The sequence below is a fragment of the Hippocampus comes genome, unplaced genomic scaffold, assembly GCF_001891065.2.
Source record: "Hippocampus comes isolate QL1 unplaced genomic scaffold, H_comes_QL1_v1.1 scaffold359, whole genome shotgun sequence".
NCBI classification, from domain to species: Eukaryota; Metazoa; Chordata; class Actinopteri; order Syngnathiformes; family Syngnathidae; genus Hippocampus; species Hippocampus comes.
The window spans coordinates 521,592-535,601 of NW_017806274.1; the positions used below are offsets into that span (position 1 = coordinate 521,592).

Below are 14,010 nucleotides of genomic sequence, written 5' to 3' on the forward strand. Positions count from 1 at the left end.
GGGGGGGGGGTTGTGTAGGAGGGGGAATGGGGGGGTGCACCCCACGAGCATGATGGGAAATTTGCTATGGAAACAGCCAATTCCACCAGGTAGCAACAGCTAGCCAATCAGGAAGGCCCCTGGGAGCCCGGAAGCGGCAGTTTGAGGCTTCAAGCAGACAAATCGAGAAATCGTCGAAATAATCGTGTCGCCGACATCGAGCTGAACGTTTTACTTTGCAATCCGCAGATTGAGGCTGCCGTTGGAGAACAAAAATCTGTACTGCCTCTTGCCTGAATTGAAATGTTTCATTTCTGAAACTTGTTTTTTTTGGGGGGAAAAGAGAACGTCAATAACCACAAAAAAAACAGGAAAAAAAATTGGTCGCCTCCTGAGATCAGAAGGCTCCATCTGGGGTCTTGGATGTTGTGGTTTTCTTGGTAATGGCTTTTAAATACAGGAACTGCGCTCATTATATGTTAAAAAGGAACATTTAGTCGTAAGAGATGGGAACAAAGAAGGAGGCAAGAGGGCGGCAGCAGTTCAAAGCCTTGCTAGTAACATTTCCCTTCCCGCTCTCAATTCCAAGCAGACCAAAACACGAGCGCTGGTACTACGGCATGTGGACATACAGTACACTCGAGCGCTGTTTTTGCTTACTCCATCGGCCTAATTTCTCCATCTGGCACTCAAATTAACAGCGGCGCTTCACAGGGCACCCCACAGATTTTCTTTTCATCGGACACACCAAAACGGTTGTTTTTAATCGCATCTTCTACTCGGCGACTGCCCCCCCCCCCAAAACGTTCCCATCGCATTTCCCTCTGTGGAAGCGTGAGAAGCTGGCCTCCAGCCACACATGATGAAAAGAACCCAACGTTTCGAAAGGTCACGCAAGCCGCCCCTGAAGTTTGCTTTGGAATCTCACTCTCACCTTGAAGTTGTGGACTTTCTCTGATATCGGCACCAGGTCGGTTTCCTTCAGCGAGGCTCTCCGGACCAAAGAGGTGAGCTGCGAATAGGCGAAGATTTTAAGCGGCTGCCAGAAAGTGGCCGTCGGTTTCTCGGGCCCCATCCTCATCCCCAGAGCGGCTGCCAAAATCTCCTCCTGGTTGGCCTCTCGTTTGGCCCTTTGCACCAGCGACTTGTCCTCCTCGTGAGCCTCATACGGCTCTTTCGACGGCATCCTCGGCTCGGCCGTCTCCCGGCTCAGGTGAAGAGACAGCCGCCAGGTCCGAGCATGAAGAGCACAAGTCCCTGCCGAAACGTCAGCGAGGTGAGCTTGAAATGACTTCGATGAGTCCACACGAGAGGAGTCCTGGTACACGGCGGTCGCGAAGAAGACTTGGTGGGAGCAGACAAAAGGCTCGAGACCAAAACGGCCTCATGCGCTTCCCTCGGAACACGTATGCAGATGAGCTGCGCGGTGGCGTTAATCCTCTCCTCCCTGCGCTGAGACGATATTCTCCCCTGGAACGGAGGCAGCACGCGCTGTTTGGATGCTGTCGGGGCAGACAGAGCGAAGGGGGAGGACTGTGGGGGTGGGTCCTGTAGTAGTCAACGACGGATTCAATGGATCCCACCAGCCAATGGCGGCGCGCGTTCATCGGCCACAGTGGTTGCCAGCCCGCCCCCACCAGCACCAGGCTCGCGCCATCAGATAACCCAGCGGAGAAGCTGGAGCGGTAATGAGCAGCGAATGAGTCACGCATCAGCACCGAGAGCGCTTGCGACAGCAGTGGGGCCCCTAAAGGAAGAGAGAATTGATTTGGGAAATTGCCTTGTCACAGATTTGGGGGGGAAAAAAAAGTGTCAAATGCAATCAACGATTGCATTTTATGATCGCCCATGTCAATATCAAGTAAGTTACGAAATGACGATTTGATTTATTGAGGGGAACAAATTGTAAGACCCTGTGTAATAAATCCGATATTGTTTCGTGTAATACAGGATCGAATAAATGACTACTTGTGGGTGCTTTAAAAAAAAAAACAAAAAAAAAAAAACATAAGGTAAGAGATTCGCCTTCGAAGCAGTAACTGAAATCCCGTTTTTGCGATGTTGGGTGATGTGCTGATTTCGTATCGCTTTTGGATCAATTTTGCCCACCCGCCTGATTGGCATTCTTCAATTGTTTTCGATTGGAGGCTTTTTAAAGCACAAACTGCCCATTTAAGGTCGCGGGGTTTTCAATTTAATCTCATTCTGGACTGTGGTGAACAATCGACTCATGATTTACTCGTACAAGGGGCGGGCCAATTGCTGTACATTTTTTTTTTTTTTTGATCTAGGGTCAGATAGGTTTTAATCCCCCCTCACCCCCCCCACCCCATTTACACGTGTGTCTGTCTTCCTAGAAGAGCAGAAACTGTCTTGAGCGACGATAAAGGGAGGGAGACCATACTTTTGTCTGTATTTATATTTTATAGGCGTAATGGCTACTTTTTCCTCCATACTTTCGTTGAGTGTATACCGTATATGGGACAAGCATCCATAAATGATGAGCTCACTTCAAAATCCGACACAACGATACATGTTTACTGTTGAAAAATGTATCGCCGTGCGTGCGGTGTTCTGTTTTCGACGCGCTGCATTTTGTCTGCCTTTCGGTCCAAATGTTTTCTCCAGCTTTGGTCTTCCCAGACCGACGCAACCGCTACAGATGCAAATGAGCTATCAAAATATCTGCGGCCCGCTTCTGTAATTCGCGCCGTCAGTCAAATGTGTCGCCCAGTCTATTTCTGAAAGTGAAGGTGCAATATTCACACTTACGCATTTACTCGAGCACTACACAGGAAGCTAGTGAGTGCCAACTCCCTTCACAGGAGTTCATTCTTTCCCATCACGGTGGGTGGAAAGGTACCCCCCCCAAAAAAAAAAAATAAAAATCAGAGGCAGCCTGGAGCAGAGGGGAGCTTTGAAGAGAAGTCTACTTCTCATGTAAAATGACGTGCCGATGTGCGGTGTGTCTTAACGGTCGCTGAATCATACCATCAAAAAAAGCCAAACGGAGCGCTTCCGTCGCAGGCCTCCTGCTCAGCGCGTGCCCTCGCTCAGTCGGATATTTCGGTTCCAAACGGATAAAAGGCGGCAACCGCTTTTGTATGTGCCAGTTCGCCCTCCCCGTCCACTTTAGGGGGCTTTCCTAGTGCGATTGTGTCGGCCGCTGTTAAGTGCAGAAAGTGCGTCCCACTCCCAGGATGTGGTTCGCTTGGAGCGCGGCTCTAATTGACGCTGATTGATTTACTGGGCTCTCCTAATTGCCCAGAAATGAGACTCGAGGGGGAGAACTTATGATGGACAGTATCTATCACATCTTCAAAATGATCATCCATATCCGGCCTTGGAGGAGTCATTTACTGCCCCCCCCACCCTGCCAGCCTCCATCGCAGGGGTTTATGTTCCAGACCACCGACGCAATGAGTAAAATCTGCGATATAGAAGTTTAAATACTCCAGCGGTGTGTTTTATAGCATTTATGGCGCTTCATTTTTTTAAGGGTCTTTAAACAGACTTTTACAATCGCACAGACACACACACACAGAAGAACCCACGGAATACCTGGATGTTGTTTTTGTGGGCTAGCTTAAACCAAGGACGCATCGGTTAGAAACTGTCACGCTCCTGTCCTGTCTGCTTAGTTTTTTGTTTTTTTTCCAGTCTCCAGTTGGAGAGCGGGCGTTCCCTCATGAGCCGCACCTGGCCCGAAATATTCCTTAGCTGCCTTTAAAAGCCAGGCCACGCCGACAATTGGCTGTCGGATTATTAAACCTTGCTCACGACACTGTTTGTGAAATAAATAGTCACTAATCAATCCATTTTTCTCTTACCTAATCTTTTGCCATTATTCTATTTTATTTGACAGCAATATGTCCGGATTTTTTTTTTTTTTTTTTTTTTTGAGGGAGGGGTTTCAGATAGGATACAGACTGCAAAATTTTTCCCTGGTCTGCTTAGCTTCCCTCCGACTTACAGCCATGACACTTTTTTTTTCTGCTGTGTATTAAAAAAAAAAAGGTTACATAAGAAAATGTTTTTCTTATGAGTGCTGAACCATTAAAAGGGCAGCCGCTGTCTCTGCCTGGATGTGATGTTAACGGCCATAACAGACATAGAGTACATCTACGTAATCATGTTCTTCATACACGGCTGTAAAAATCCTAATCTGGAAATCCCACCTCACAGCAACAAACTTGCACGTCCTTTTAGTGATGCTCAACGGGACTCTCATCCTCAAAGCAAAGCTGCAGGGATCACAAAGTTACGTAACGTTTTTACGTAAGCTGAAAACATGAGTGAGCGAGATGGGTCACCGCGATAAAAGTTTGGAGAGGAACTCGGATGTCTCCGTCCTCAAGTTTCGTCAACATCAATCCAGCAATGTCTTCAAAACACCTTTCAACAAGACGAACGCAATATAAAGTTCAAACTCAACATCATCGATGATTAATTGTGCGGAAGAGCTCAACGCAAATCCCCGACAGAGAAGCCACTTCATCAGACTCCGAGATACCACTATAGTCTTAAAAGCCGAGGCATCAACAACCCTTTTTTTGTTTTTTTCTGGGCTCGCAAGAAAAGCTGCAACAAATTAAACTCAATTTCATCACGAAAGATAAATTACCAGCATGTGGCTGCAACAGCCTGCGCTGTGACAGTGATGTATGGCGTGCCGCTATCGTGATTTGCGATTCATAAGCAAGGTCGGAACGCGGCGAGGCATGCGCCGCACGCCGCGCATGATTGAAATATCGGATATTGATGTGAGCGCAAGTTTAACTGGGGATTATTTCAAACTCTGTGACACAATGCTATTAACCTGATCAAACATGCTGCGGTGGCTCAATTCTCGACCGGTGTTTATTTAGGACGACGACAACACCGGGTTGTCGGCGAAAGGATGGATGAAAAGTAATTATCAAAATGTGCTGTCATTCAAGGGATATCCTAATCCGACATGGCCGTCCTGCGGTCCATTTACGTCTTGTCGACACAAAAATTCAACAAAGACGCCACAACGGAAACAAAGCCCGCGATCACCACCGCCGAATGGTCGAGTCCAGCACGATCCGGTGGAGCATTTTGGGCCCGCTCATCGATCTCGAAGTGGCAATCACGTGGAAAAAAAAAAACGGAGTAATCTATGGCTGGCAAACGATAATTAGAATGTTTTATCTCGGTGTGGCGAGACAAAGACCAGCGAGAACAAAAGCGCTCAGACGGTGACGGATGGCTCTTTGTGTCTTGGCTAGTTTGGCAACGAGTCTGGATCCCAATCGCACTTTGATTTCGCTGTTGCCCGAATAATTTAGTCGTTAAGCGTGAAGCGTTTAACTGCGTGTCAAATTTCAAGACTTGGACCAATGAAAGCAAAATTTGGAACACATTTTATTTTTTCCTCCAACGGGGGTGTCTTTTAACCCTTTTGGGGGCAGCAGTTACTGCAGTGGACAGCTTATCATGTTTATCAAGTTACAGGGTGCAGGAAAAGGGTTTAAACACTTCAAATATACTGAAATGGAACTTGAAATCCACATATGTACAAATGTACAAAAGCTGGGGCTAGTATTTTTCTTACCCCCCGCCTCCCCCCATCTGATCGTCCTCCTTCCTGCCGCATCCAAGTACGCCCAGAGAGCCGCAAATGCATCGCGGATGACTAATGCATGAAGAATGAATAACAGCACTATTAGTTTCCGGTGCTTTGAGTATTATATCGGAGCGTGACGATCACCCGCGAATGTATTTACTTACATCGAACCTTTGACTGAACCTCTTGCCCGGAGCTCCCTCGGTTTGCGCTTGTTATATCAACCCATTATCCCGACAAAGAGCAGGCAAACGATTCATACTCGTACTTGGCTGTCTGGCATCTAGGAAAACACGGTGGCCTTACATAATATCCCGAAGAGAAGGCGTTACACAAGCATCGTAATCTGTCAGGATTTTCAAACAGCGATGCCTCGCTTTCAACCGCTGAGGTTGAACTTTTTGTGATCTGATCCAACCTTGTTTTTGAGCTCCCTTCGTTGTGTGACTTCATCGCAGCGGCACGACTGCAGAGAGCCATTCGTCCGAGATAGTCCAACATCCCCCAAGCATGCTCAAGAGTGCCACTTTATTTTATTTTTTTTGTAATGTCCTCTGCAAAGACAAGCGTCGTTATTGTTGATACGAAGCCGCGCTTGCCGCTGGCTCATTGTCCACTTTCGCACGCCTCGACTTGCACTCATGGCTTGTCCAAAATAAATATACAACTCAAACTTATCAGGGATCGGGGAAATAGTCTGTTCTGTAACATCTCTCAGAGATAAAGATGAGAGGAAGTGAGCCCCCGGCAACCCGGCACATCCACATCAGACAGCATCCACCACCTTTGAAACATGAAAAGCAGAACGGTGGGCTGCACGGCATTCACTCAAACTGCAACGAGAACGTTATTTGCTGTGGGGTCTTAATGGGCCGACTCGAGAGCAGCGCTGCACAATAAACAAGGAAAAAGGCAGCATCTGTCAGGGCAGGTTTATGACTCGGTTTGAATGAATACAGATAGCGTCTCCCTAATCCCATAATATTGCTTTCTTGTCCAGGGAACGCTGGAGTTACCATCTTACATGTGACCCGCTCCAGGAAGATGATAAGATTTTTTTTTTGTTTTCGGAGACATGTAATAAAAAAGGGTGAACAGACCACAAATGTTTACAGAGATCAATACTTACTATCTACAGTCGAATCCGGGTAGAACGTACCTCGAGGGATATAACGAATCTGTATGTGATGGTTGTTCGTGGTAACCATTTCCAATAAAATGGCCGCCCACTAAGACGGTATGAACATTTTATAGATGTAAAAAAACCACAAAAAAAAAAAACATGAACATGTTGTACAGTATATACACGTCAATTACAAATACGCGTATACGGTATGAAGAAAACATTCGGTCAACAAATGAGAAGTGCCGTCTCCAGTTCTGGAAGTGCCGCGCCCCGAAGCCGTTTACGCTAATCTTTTTTCATCTTTTGGCCTCAAACCTTTGCCATGATTTTGTTGCCCAACGGATGATTATCGGAATTGTTGACCTAGCCAAGTCGTGGTCTTGGCTGAGAGACTCCCTTTCGAAAGCGAGAGACGATTTCAGCCTTCACAGAAAGCGAGATTTGCTGTTGTTTACTAGATATGTTTTCAGACCATGTGCTCCGGACGAACGCAATTAAGAGTCGATCGTAACGTTGCTAAGCAACGGAGGGGATTCCCGCGCTGTAATTTTGTTGATAAGCAAGGTCGAGGTGGAAGTTAACTTCCCACGGTTCGTTGTGACAAAGACATTTTCACTATTTTGTCGGAAAAATCTGGTCGCGATAATGAAGTTTACGTTATGAAGGCGTTCGTTGTAAGCAAAATCGACATGAAAAACGTGAGATCGGGACTTTGAAATGTGATCGTTATAGTGGGTGAAAACATTGTAAGTAACGTTGAAAAGAGGTTCCGCTTTAGCAACATCTTCCAGAGAAGAGACCAAAGGCGAGGCCGCGAGGGTCATCAGGACTGCACTGCCTTGGCGAAAAATATTGTTCCTCGAAGATCTTAGTGAGTCTTGTCCTTTGACCTCTTTGACAAAACCCGGATCATTCTAACAGGTTTGTTTCATGTTCAAAACTCCTTCCAGCAATTTCCATTTTGCCAAGGTGATATTTCAAAGGTATTTGAAAGAGGGCCTTTGGCCACTTTTAATTGTTTGAATCCAAATGATGGGAGTCTCTGAAGTGCCTACCCACCAGTCAAGGGTGAAATTAAGACAAGGAAATAAATCCTACGCTTATCTGCCTATTTCTGAAGATGCGTTTGTGAGCGAGTTGTGAATTTACACCACCAAATTGGATTTTTTTTCCAGTCATGACACGATCTGCTCGGCTGGGTATAAGATCCAGAGCCACGTCTTGCAAAAGACATGAGTGGGGGCCCGTGGACTGTCGCAAACATTCATGTGACGGCATTCTAATGCAGAAAAATCCCACATTCCTCACAGGCTGCTATCATGTCAAATCCAAAAGGTAAGCAGAGCTGCAATGATTCTTCCTATTGGCTTTCTGTGTGTTTTTTGATCCCTTTTTTTTTCTATCCCTCTAGCCGTTGATGTAATCTTAAGAAAAAAAGAAGCAGCACGTATTTCTGAACGTTTGTGACATTCATGTCCCCAAAACAGCTGGCCATGTTGGCTAAGCAAACACCGGGTGCTTGTTACATTACGCTCGATCTCCCAGCTCGAAGCGTCCTTTTCAGGTTTACCACCAGCTGGTCGCACAAGGGGAGAAAGTCTATTCCCTGCGTTCTCGTCATCAGTCACAGACTTTATGGACCCGGCTAGTGGTAGCGCCGCCTCTTAAAAAGCAGTGACCTGGCAGCCCCCCGACTGTTTTGTCTCTGGGTCAAGCTCATAATCTACGCCCCTCAGTAGCTTCACTGGGACATTTTATAGGAAAAAAAAAAAAAATCCCAGTTTAGCGGTGCCTCTAATCCCATGAAATTAACCGGGCTTGCATGAGAAAACGAGCACAGGGCCGTGCCGGAGCTCAAGCGGACAGAACTAATTGTGGCAAACTGGGTGGATCTTCCAACATGTTGTTAAGCACCAACATGAACATTTATTGGAAGCCAGCCAGTTGATTTATGTTGAGGATAGTCCAGTGAAGGGCGTCTGAGGCGGATATGAAACTGGCAATTTATTTGGACGTAGGAACTCATGGGCCACAACAGGAGGTCCTACTTTGATGTCTTTACTTTTCGATGTCTTTTGTGAACGTCTTTAAATGCTCTGTCTACGCTTGTGTATGAAACGTGCTACATCCCCACAGAACTTTTTATACGGAAGTCAGCAGTGGTTCAACTTAAAATAACTTCAAAAGAGGGAAATCAAGAAAATTCCAAAATCCAATCTTTTTCAGCCAATACCGATCAGGAAAAAATCTTGTGATCGGCCCCGATTTCTAATCACATGATGGTATTGTGATAACTCCACTGAAAAAAAAATTAATATACACAGACTGAGACCCAAAAAAAAGCAGTGGACTGGCTACTGACATGCAGGATTTTTGTTTCGATTTTTTTTGCTTTTTCATGCCAATTATGTCATTCATAAAACTTTATTTATAAAATTCAACAAAGAATAAAAACAATGAGCATTATTTTTGTTGTGGAAAGTCGGCAAGGATTCGGCTTCAGAAAAGTACAGTATTTTTTGTGATTTAATTAATCGACAATATCCCCGTTTAATTGTATTTATTTATTTTTCTTAAACTGTTGCTGAAATAAACTGCTTTTTTTTTTTAAAGATGCACCTATGTATACAAAATTGTACCGAAAAAAAAAATCAGCTCTGCTTGAACTGAGCAATATAATACCGTTCAACACAACTGCAGTCTAAGATATTAACACCTTTCTAAATTATCCCTCCGCTGTGACACATTGCCACTGCCCAAAGTCGGCTGAGGTAGTCCAAGTCCAAACAAACATGTCAAAGTAGCCGCCTGAAAATGTTTCATCTTTGAACGTCGGGGTTACGAGATCGAGAGGCTCAATAAAAGCCAGCGGACGATATGACGAACGGTGTAACGAAGGCGCTAATGAGGGTGATCAAGACGGCTAGAGAGCCAATCAATCAAGACAACTGCGCTTGCAAAGACGTAATCAGTGGTCAATGCATGGGAGAGGGAGGAAGGCGGGGATTGGGTGGGGGTGAGGAGACGGTGGCACGGGGGGGGGGCAGGTGTGCCACTGGTTGACATTGTAATGCGGTCAATGTCAGTGAGCGCGCGGGGGAATGTTTTACAGCCTCTAAAAGAGCATCGTAACATTTTATATGCTGAATATGAAATCGAGGAAGAACCTACGGGATGAGGGGTGTTTTAATTAAAAAGCTGAACGGGAATGTGGTCATCATGGCAAGTCGTAGCTCACGGGAACAAAACCACCCTGGGGTCCTCGTGCTCCTATTTAACAATCGGCGCGAGTGAGCGAACGTGTCAAAGTTCAGGCGATGCACTTTTCTGACATCAGAGTCTCCCCATCCGTTCATTTTCAATAGCGCTTAACAAGGCACGCATACTGCAGATAAACAAGCATTCCACCGATGGGGAAAATGGTAGCTTTGCATGGCAAAAACATGCAAACTCCCCACGCAACATGCAAACACGGCTGAAATTTGAACCCAAGACCTCCAAACTGTAAAGCAGAATTGGTAGCCACAAGCCCCCCATCGATCACATTGAGCCTGAGTTGGTCGTACTTGTGCATCCCAGCGAAGAGGTTCTGGAGTTGAATCTCGCCTCGAGATTTGCTGTGTTGGAATTTGCGTGCTAGGTCAATTGCAGACATTTAATTTGTTCACACATATGAATGAAAGTTGTGGAATCACACGTTGAGTGAAGAATTCAAGCAATGTCCAAAGTTACACCAGTTGAAAAACTTGTGTGAAAATAAACTGCATGTTGGGTTTGTGTGGAGGATGTTCAGTATGGATGAATATAGGTAGAAATACGGTATATATTAGTATACAGTTCAGAAGCGCTTCAGAAAATGAATGGATGGATGTCTTGAGTTGAAACAATCACAGGCATATGTATCTGTTTCCGAATTGAAGCGAGTTCTGATAAAACTTTCTGAACGTGAACACAGGCTTCGCTTTATGAAAATAACATGTCAGACGCAGCACGGTATGAGCGGCATGCAGCCAATAGTACAAATTGCATGCAGAGGAAGACAATTGTGCCGATGCAGCACAAGAGCGACTAGACTAAACCGGCCTGGCATGAATACTAATGCGAGCTGCCAATGGAGGCGACCTCCTGGAGCCTCTTTCAAAGGCCAATGCTCGGGGGGAGGGATCGGCGGAGTGGAGCGCGTGCACGTGCCCGCTGGGGCTTTGCCTACCCAACAGTACTGCTGTGCCTCTCTAAAGAGGAGAAAAAAAAAGCCATTTAATGTATTATGCTTTATAAAAACAGAGAGGAATAACAAAATTGAATGGAATGTAACAGTTTGTACATCATGATCATTCAATGGGCATGATGCTGCTCCTTCTGAGTGTGCGCCCCTTGGCCACAAGGGGGCAGAACGGAAATACATACAGAGTAAATACACAAAGACGACGGTCACATCAGATCAGTAAGCTGCAGGAATCTTTTTTTTTTTTTTAAATGCTGAGAACAGTGAAAGCTTTTAGAAACCCGGAACCAACAGGGTCCAGAAAAATAGTGTCTCGCACACTCAAAATGCAATTTTGTACGGTACATTTGAGTCTGTTAGTACCAATATTGCCAGTAAACGGTACTCTGGTGACATTAAGAGATAAGAGAGTGGTTGCATGTTTCAGGATTGCGCTTCATTCCTGTAAAAGACAAACAGACTTTGCGGTAGACTAGAGCAGGCTAAAATGTGCGTCAATATGGCGGCCACATTGGCAGGGGCATTTCATTTTTTGTTATTTTTTTAACTCAGGTGCGAGTCATGTACACATCTCTTGAACACACTGTTTATGGCACAGTTGTTTTTTTTTCCATAAAGCCATGTGGCACCAAATCATAACGGAGGTGAAACATTGTGGGGCTCATGAACACGACCGGATAAGCTGTTACGCTTCTCCCTTGGGTAAACTGTGTCAAGCTTTTCTATATTCATCTACAATATTTTTGTACTGTATTGGGCATTTTTAGCCTAGGGAAAAAAAAAGCACAATATAACAATTTTATACTGTATTGGGTGTTTTTAGGTCCTGGAGAGTACTTCAACGTAATGGTCGCCCCCTTCCCCCAACCAGTCCGTTAAATCGAGATTCTACTGCATTTCTAAATCCCAATTGACTGGAAATTTGCCATTTCTTTGCAACCGTCGTCCCGTCCAGGGCGAAAGGAGTCAAAGTAGATGGCCAGTCACTCCTCGTCATGATTTATCATTTCTCATCTGAGCTTCACGACTGAATAAATGAACGGCCACATTATGTGCGAACGAAATCTTCTCCTCCTTGACATTTGCATCATAATAGACGCCATCTTGAGTGGCTGCTGCGGGCAGCTTGTTCCTGTTTGGTTTGGGACACAAGCAGTCTATTTACATAATCTGAATTAAATGTAAATCAAGCTGTTTCATCTCCGTCTCCCCGGATTTGAGGGGTTAAAGCCGGTTCTGAGAAAAAAAAAAAATGGCACTCAGCAGCTCTTCATTGTTAGCCTGCGGCATCTTTTATTCACCAGCCTGCGCCTTTTTTTTTAATTTACCCCTGATGCCCCCTAAAGAAAAACAAGCAGGGTGTCGCTTCGTTTGTATTTATGACACATTTGCCTGTCAATGAGGGTGTTTGGCCTTAATCCTCGCTTAATTAAAAGTGCTGCTCCACACGGGCACACCGCTAAGGGTCAAACGCTCGCCACGTTATGGAATCAATCTGCCTGTCAGTACATCATCTGGCCGTTTTTACCTATACATTGTGTTTGTTATCACTTATACAAAGTGTGTTGACGACGTGTGTCAATTTAAATCAAGATGAAACTGAATAGGTGAGTAAAATCATGACCCAAAACACCAGGAGCACGAGATGAAATGCTACTTATGCTTGATATTTCCCCTTTTGTTCAAGTGGCTTTTTAAATACCGGACACCACATTGTGCTTGCGTATGCCACGTCCTGTCTCTCGTCATATGTAGGGGGGCACCGTCTTCCTATCGGTCCAACTGTTCGAAGGTCGACGCGGCAAGACAACTCATAATCGGCTTTGAGACACTGTTTATCTGCGACATGTCCGTCGGCTCAAAATTGGGCTACATTTATGCAGTCCCACGCTGGCTTGAATCTCTTTTCTCTTTGCATTTTAACATCTGCTCTAATAATGTTGCTCATCTAAAAAAATAAAATAAAAAAAAAGGTGGTGTTTTGATACAAAGTCGTCGTTTGTCAGCTGTAAATAAGAGCTGAATCTCCCATCTCGTTCATGTTTTCAGTGGGCATGATAAAATAAAGGAATTGGCCTGATGTTACACTGCGACGCTTTGTACTCATCATCCCCTTAAAGATGATGTCGCAGCGTAGCGGCATCGTTTTTGCTTGCGGCTTTGTATGTATAAAGCCCCCCCTCCCGGCTCCCAAAGCAAACATGTTATTTGTGAATGCCGTGACCCACATAATAATGTTGGTGCGATCAGCAGCTAATCAAGCATGGCCTACTTATGCACCATCCAGAAGCGCCTTGTTGCTATTGAGAATTCAGTAAACGAGTAAATTCATATTCTAACTCATTATTATGTTGATTTTAGGTCAAATCTGTACCCATCCATCCATTTTTTGATCCGCTTATCCTCCCACGGGTCGTGGGCATGCTGGAGTCTATCCCAGCCGTCTTCGGGTAGTAGGCGGGGGACACCCTGAACTGGTTGCCAGCCAATTGCAGGGCACACATAGATGCACAACCATTTGCGCTCACAATCACAGGGACTCTAAATTATCCCTGTGATTGTGAGCGCAAATGGTTGTGCGTCCATTTACCTGCAATGCATGTTTTTGGAAAGTGGGAGGAAACCGGAGTACCCGGAGAAAACCCACACAGCCACGGGGAGAACATGCAAACTCAACACAGGAAGGCCGGAGCTAGAATCGAACCCGGCACCTCTGCACTGTGAGGTGGATGCGCTAACCACTCGGCCGCCTACATTAAAATAGACCAACAATTTCATTTCAAGTATATTTGAGGGGAACAGGGGAACTTATTAAATTGCATGTCATTCAACAGCAAGTGTAAGCGTATCAACACTTAATTCCAGTCGAGCTATTTGTGTTGTGGAAGGTCATTCTCCTAACCATCCTGTCGACAGGAACGGTCCACTTCAGTCACACCACTCCAATACGTTTGAAGGCAGCGCCACCTGGGGGAAATTTGATAATAGAGCATTTCTCTCACTCGCTTAAAAAAAAAAAATCTCTCTCTCTCTCTCTCTCTATTTTTTTAAGGGGCAATTCACCATTGCAAGAAAATTAAAAACATCTAT

The 14,010-nt window shown here is 45.3% G+C and overlaps 1 protein-coding gene and 1 long non-coding RNA gene across 2 annotated transcripts in view; one reads left to right on the forward strand and one right to left on the reverse strand.

The window, feature by feature from the left end:
• Positions 1 to 1,484, reverse strand: part of LOC109507879 (N-chimaerin-like) — an 8,421-nt gene extending 6,937 nt beyond the window's left edge. The window contains exon 1 of the mRNA XM_019857616.1: positions 914 to 1,484. Coding sequence (XP_019713175.1) covers positions 914 to 1,165 — 252 coding nt within the window. The 5' untranslated portion in view covers positions 1,166 to 1,484. The remainder of the gene's footprint in view (positions 1 to 913) is intronic.
• Positions 1,485 to 1,689: 205 nt separating this feature from the next.
• LOC109507880 (uncharacterized) lies at positions 1,690 to 3,791 on the forward strand. The gene is made up of 2 exons (XR_002166553.1): positions 1,690 to 1,840; positions 3,640 to 3,791. It is a non-coding gene; the product is annotated as an uncharacterized LOC109507880 (long non-coding RNA).
• The last annotated feature ends 10,219 nt before the right edge of the window (positions 3,792 to 14,010 follow it).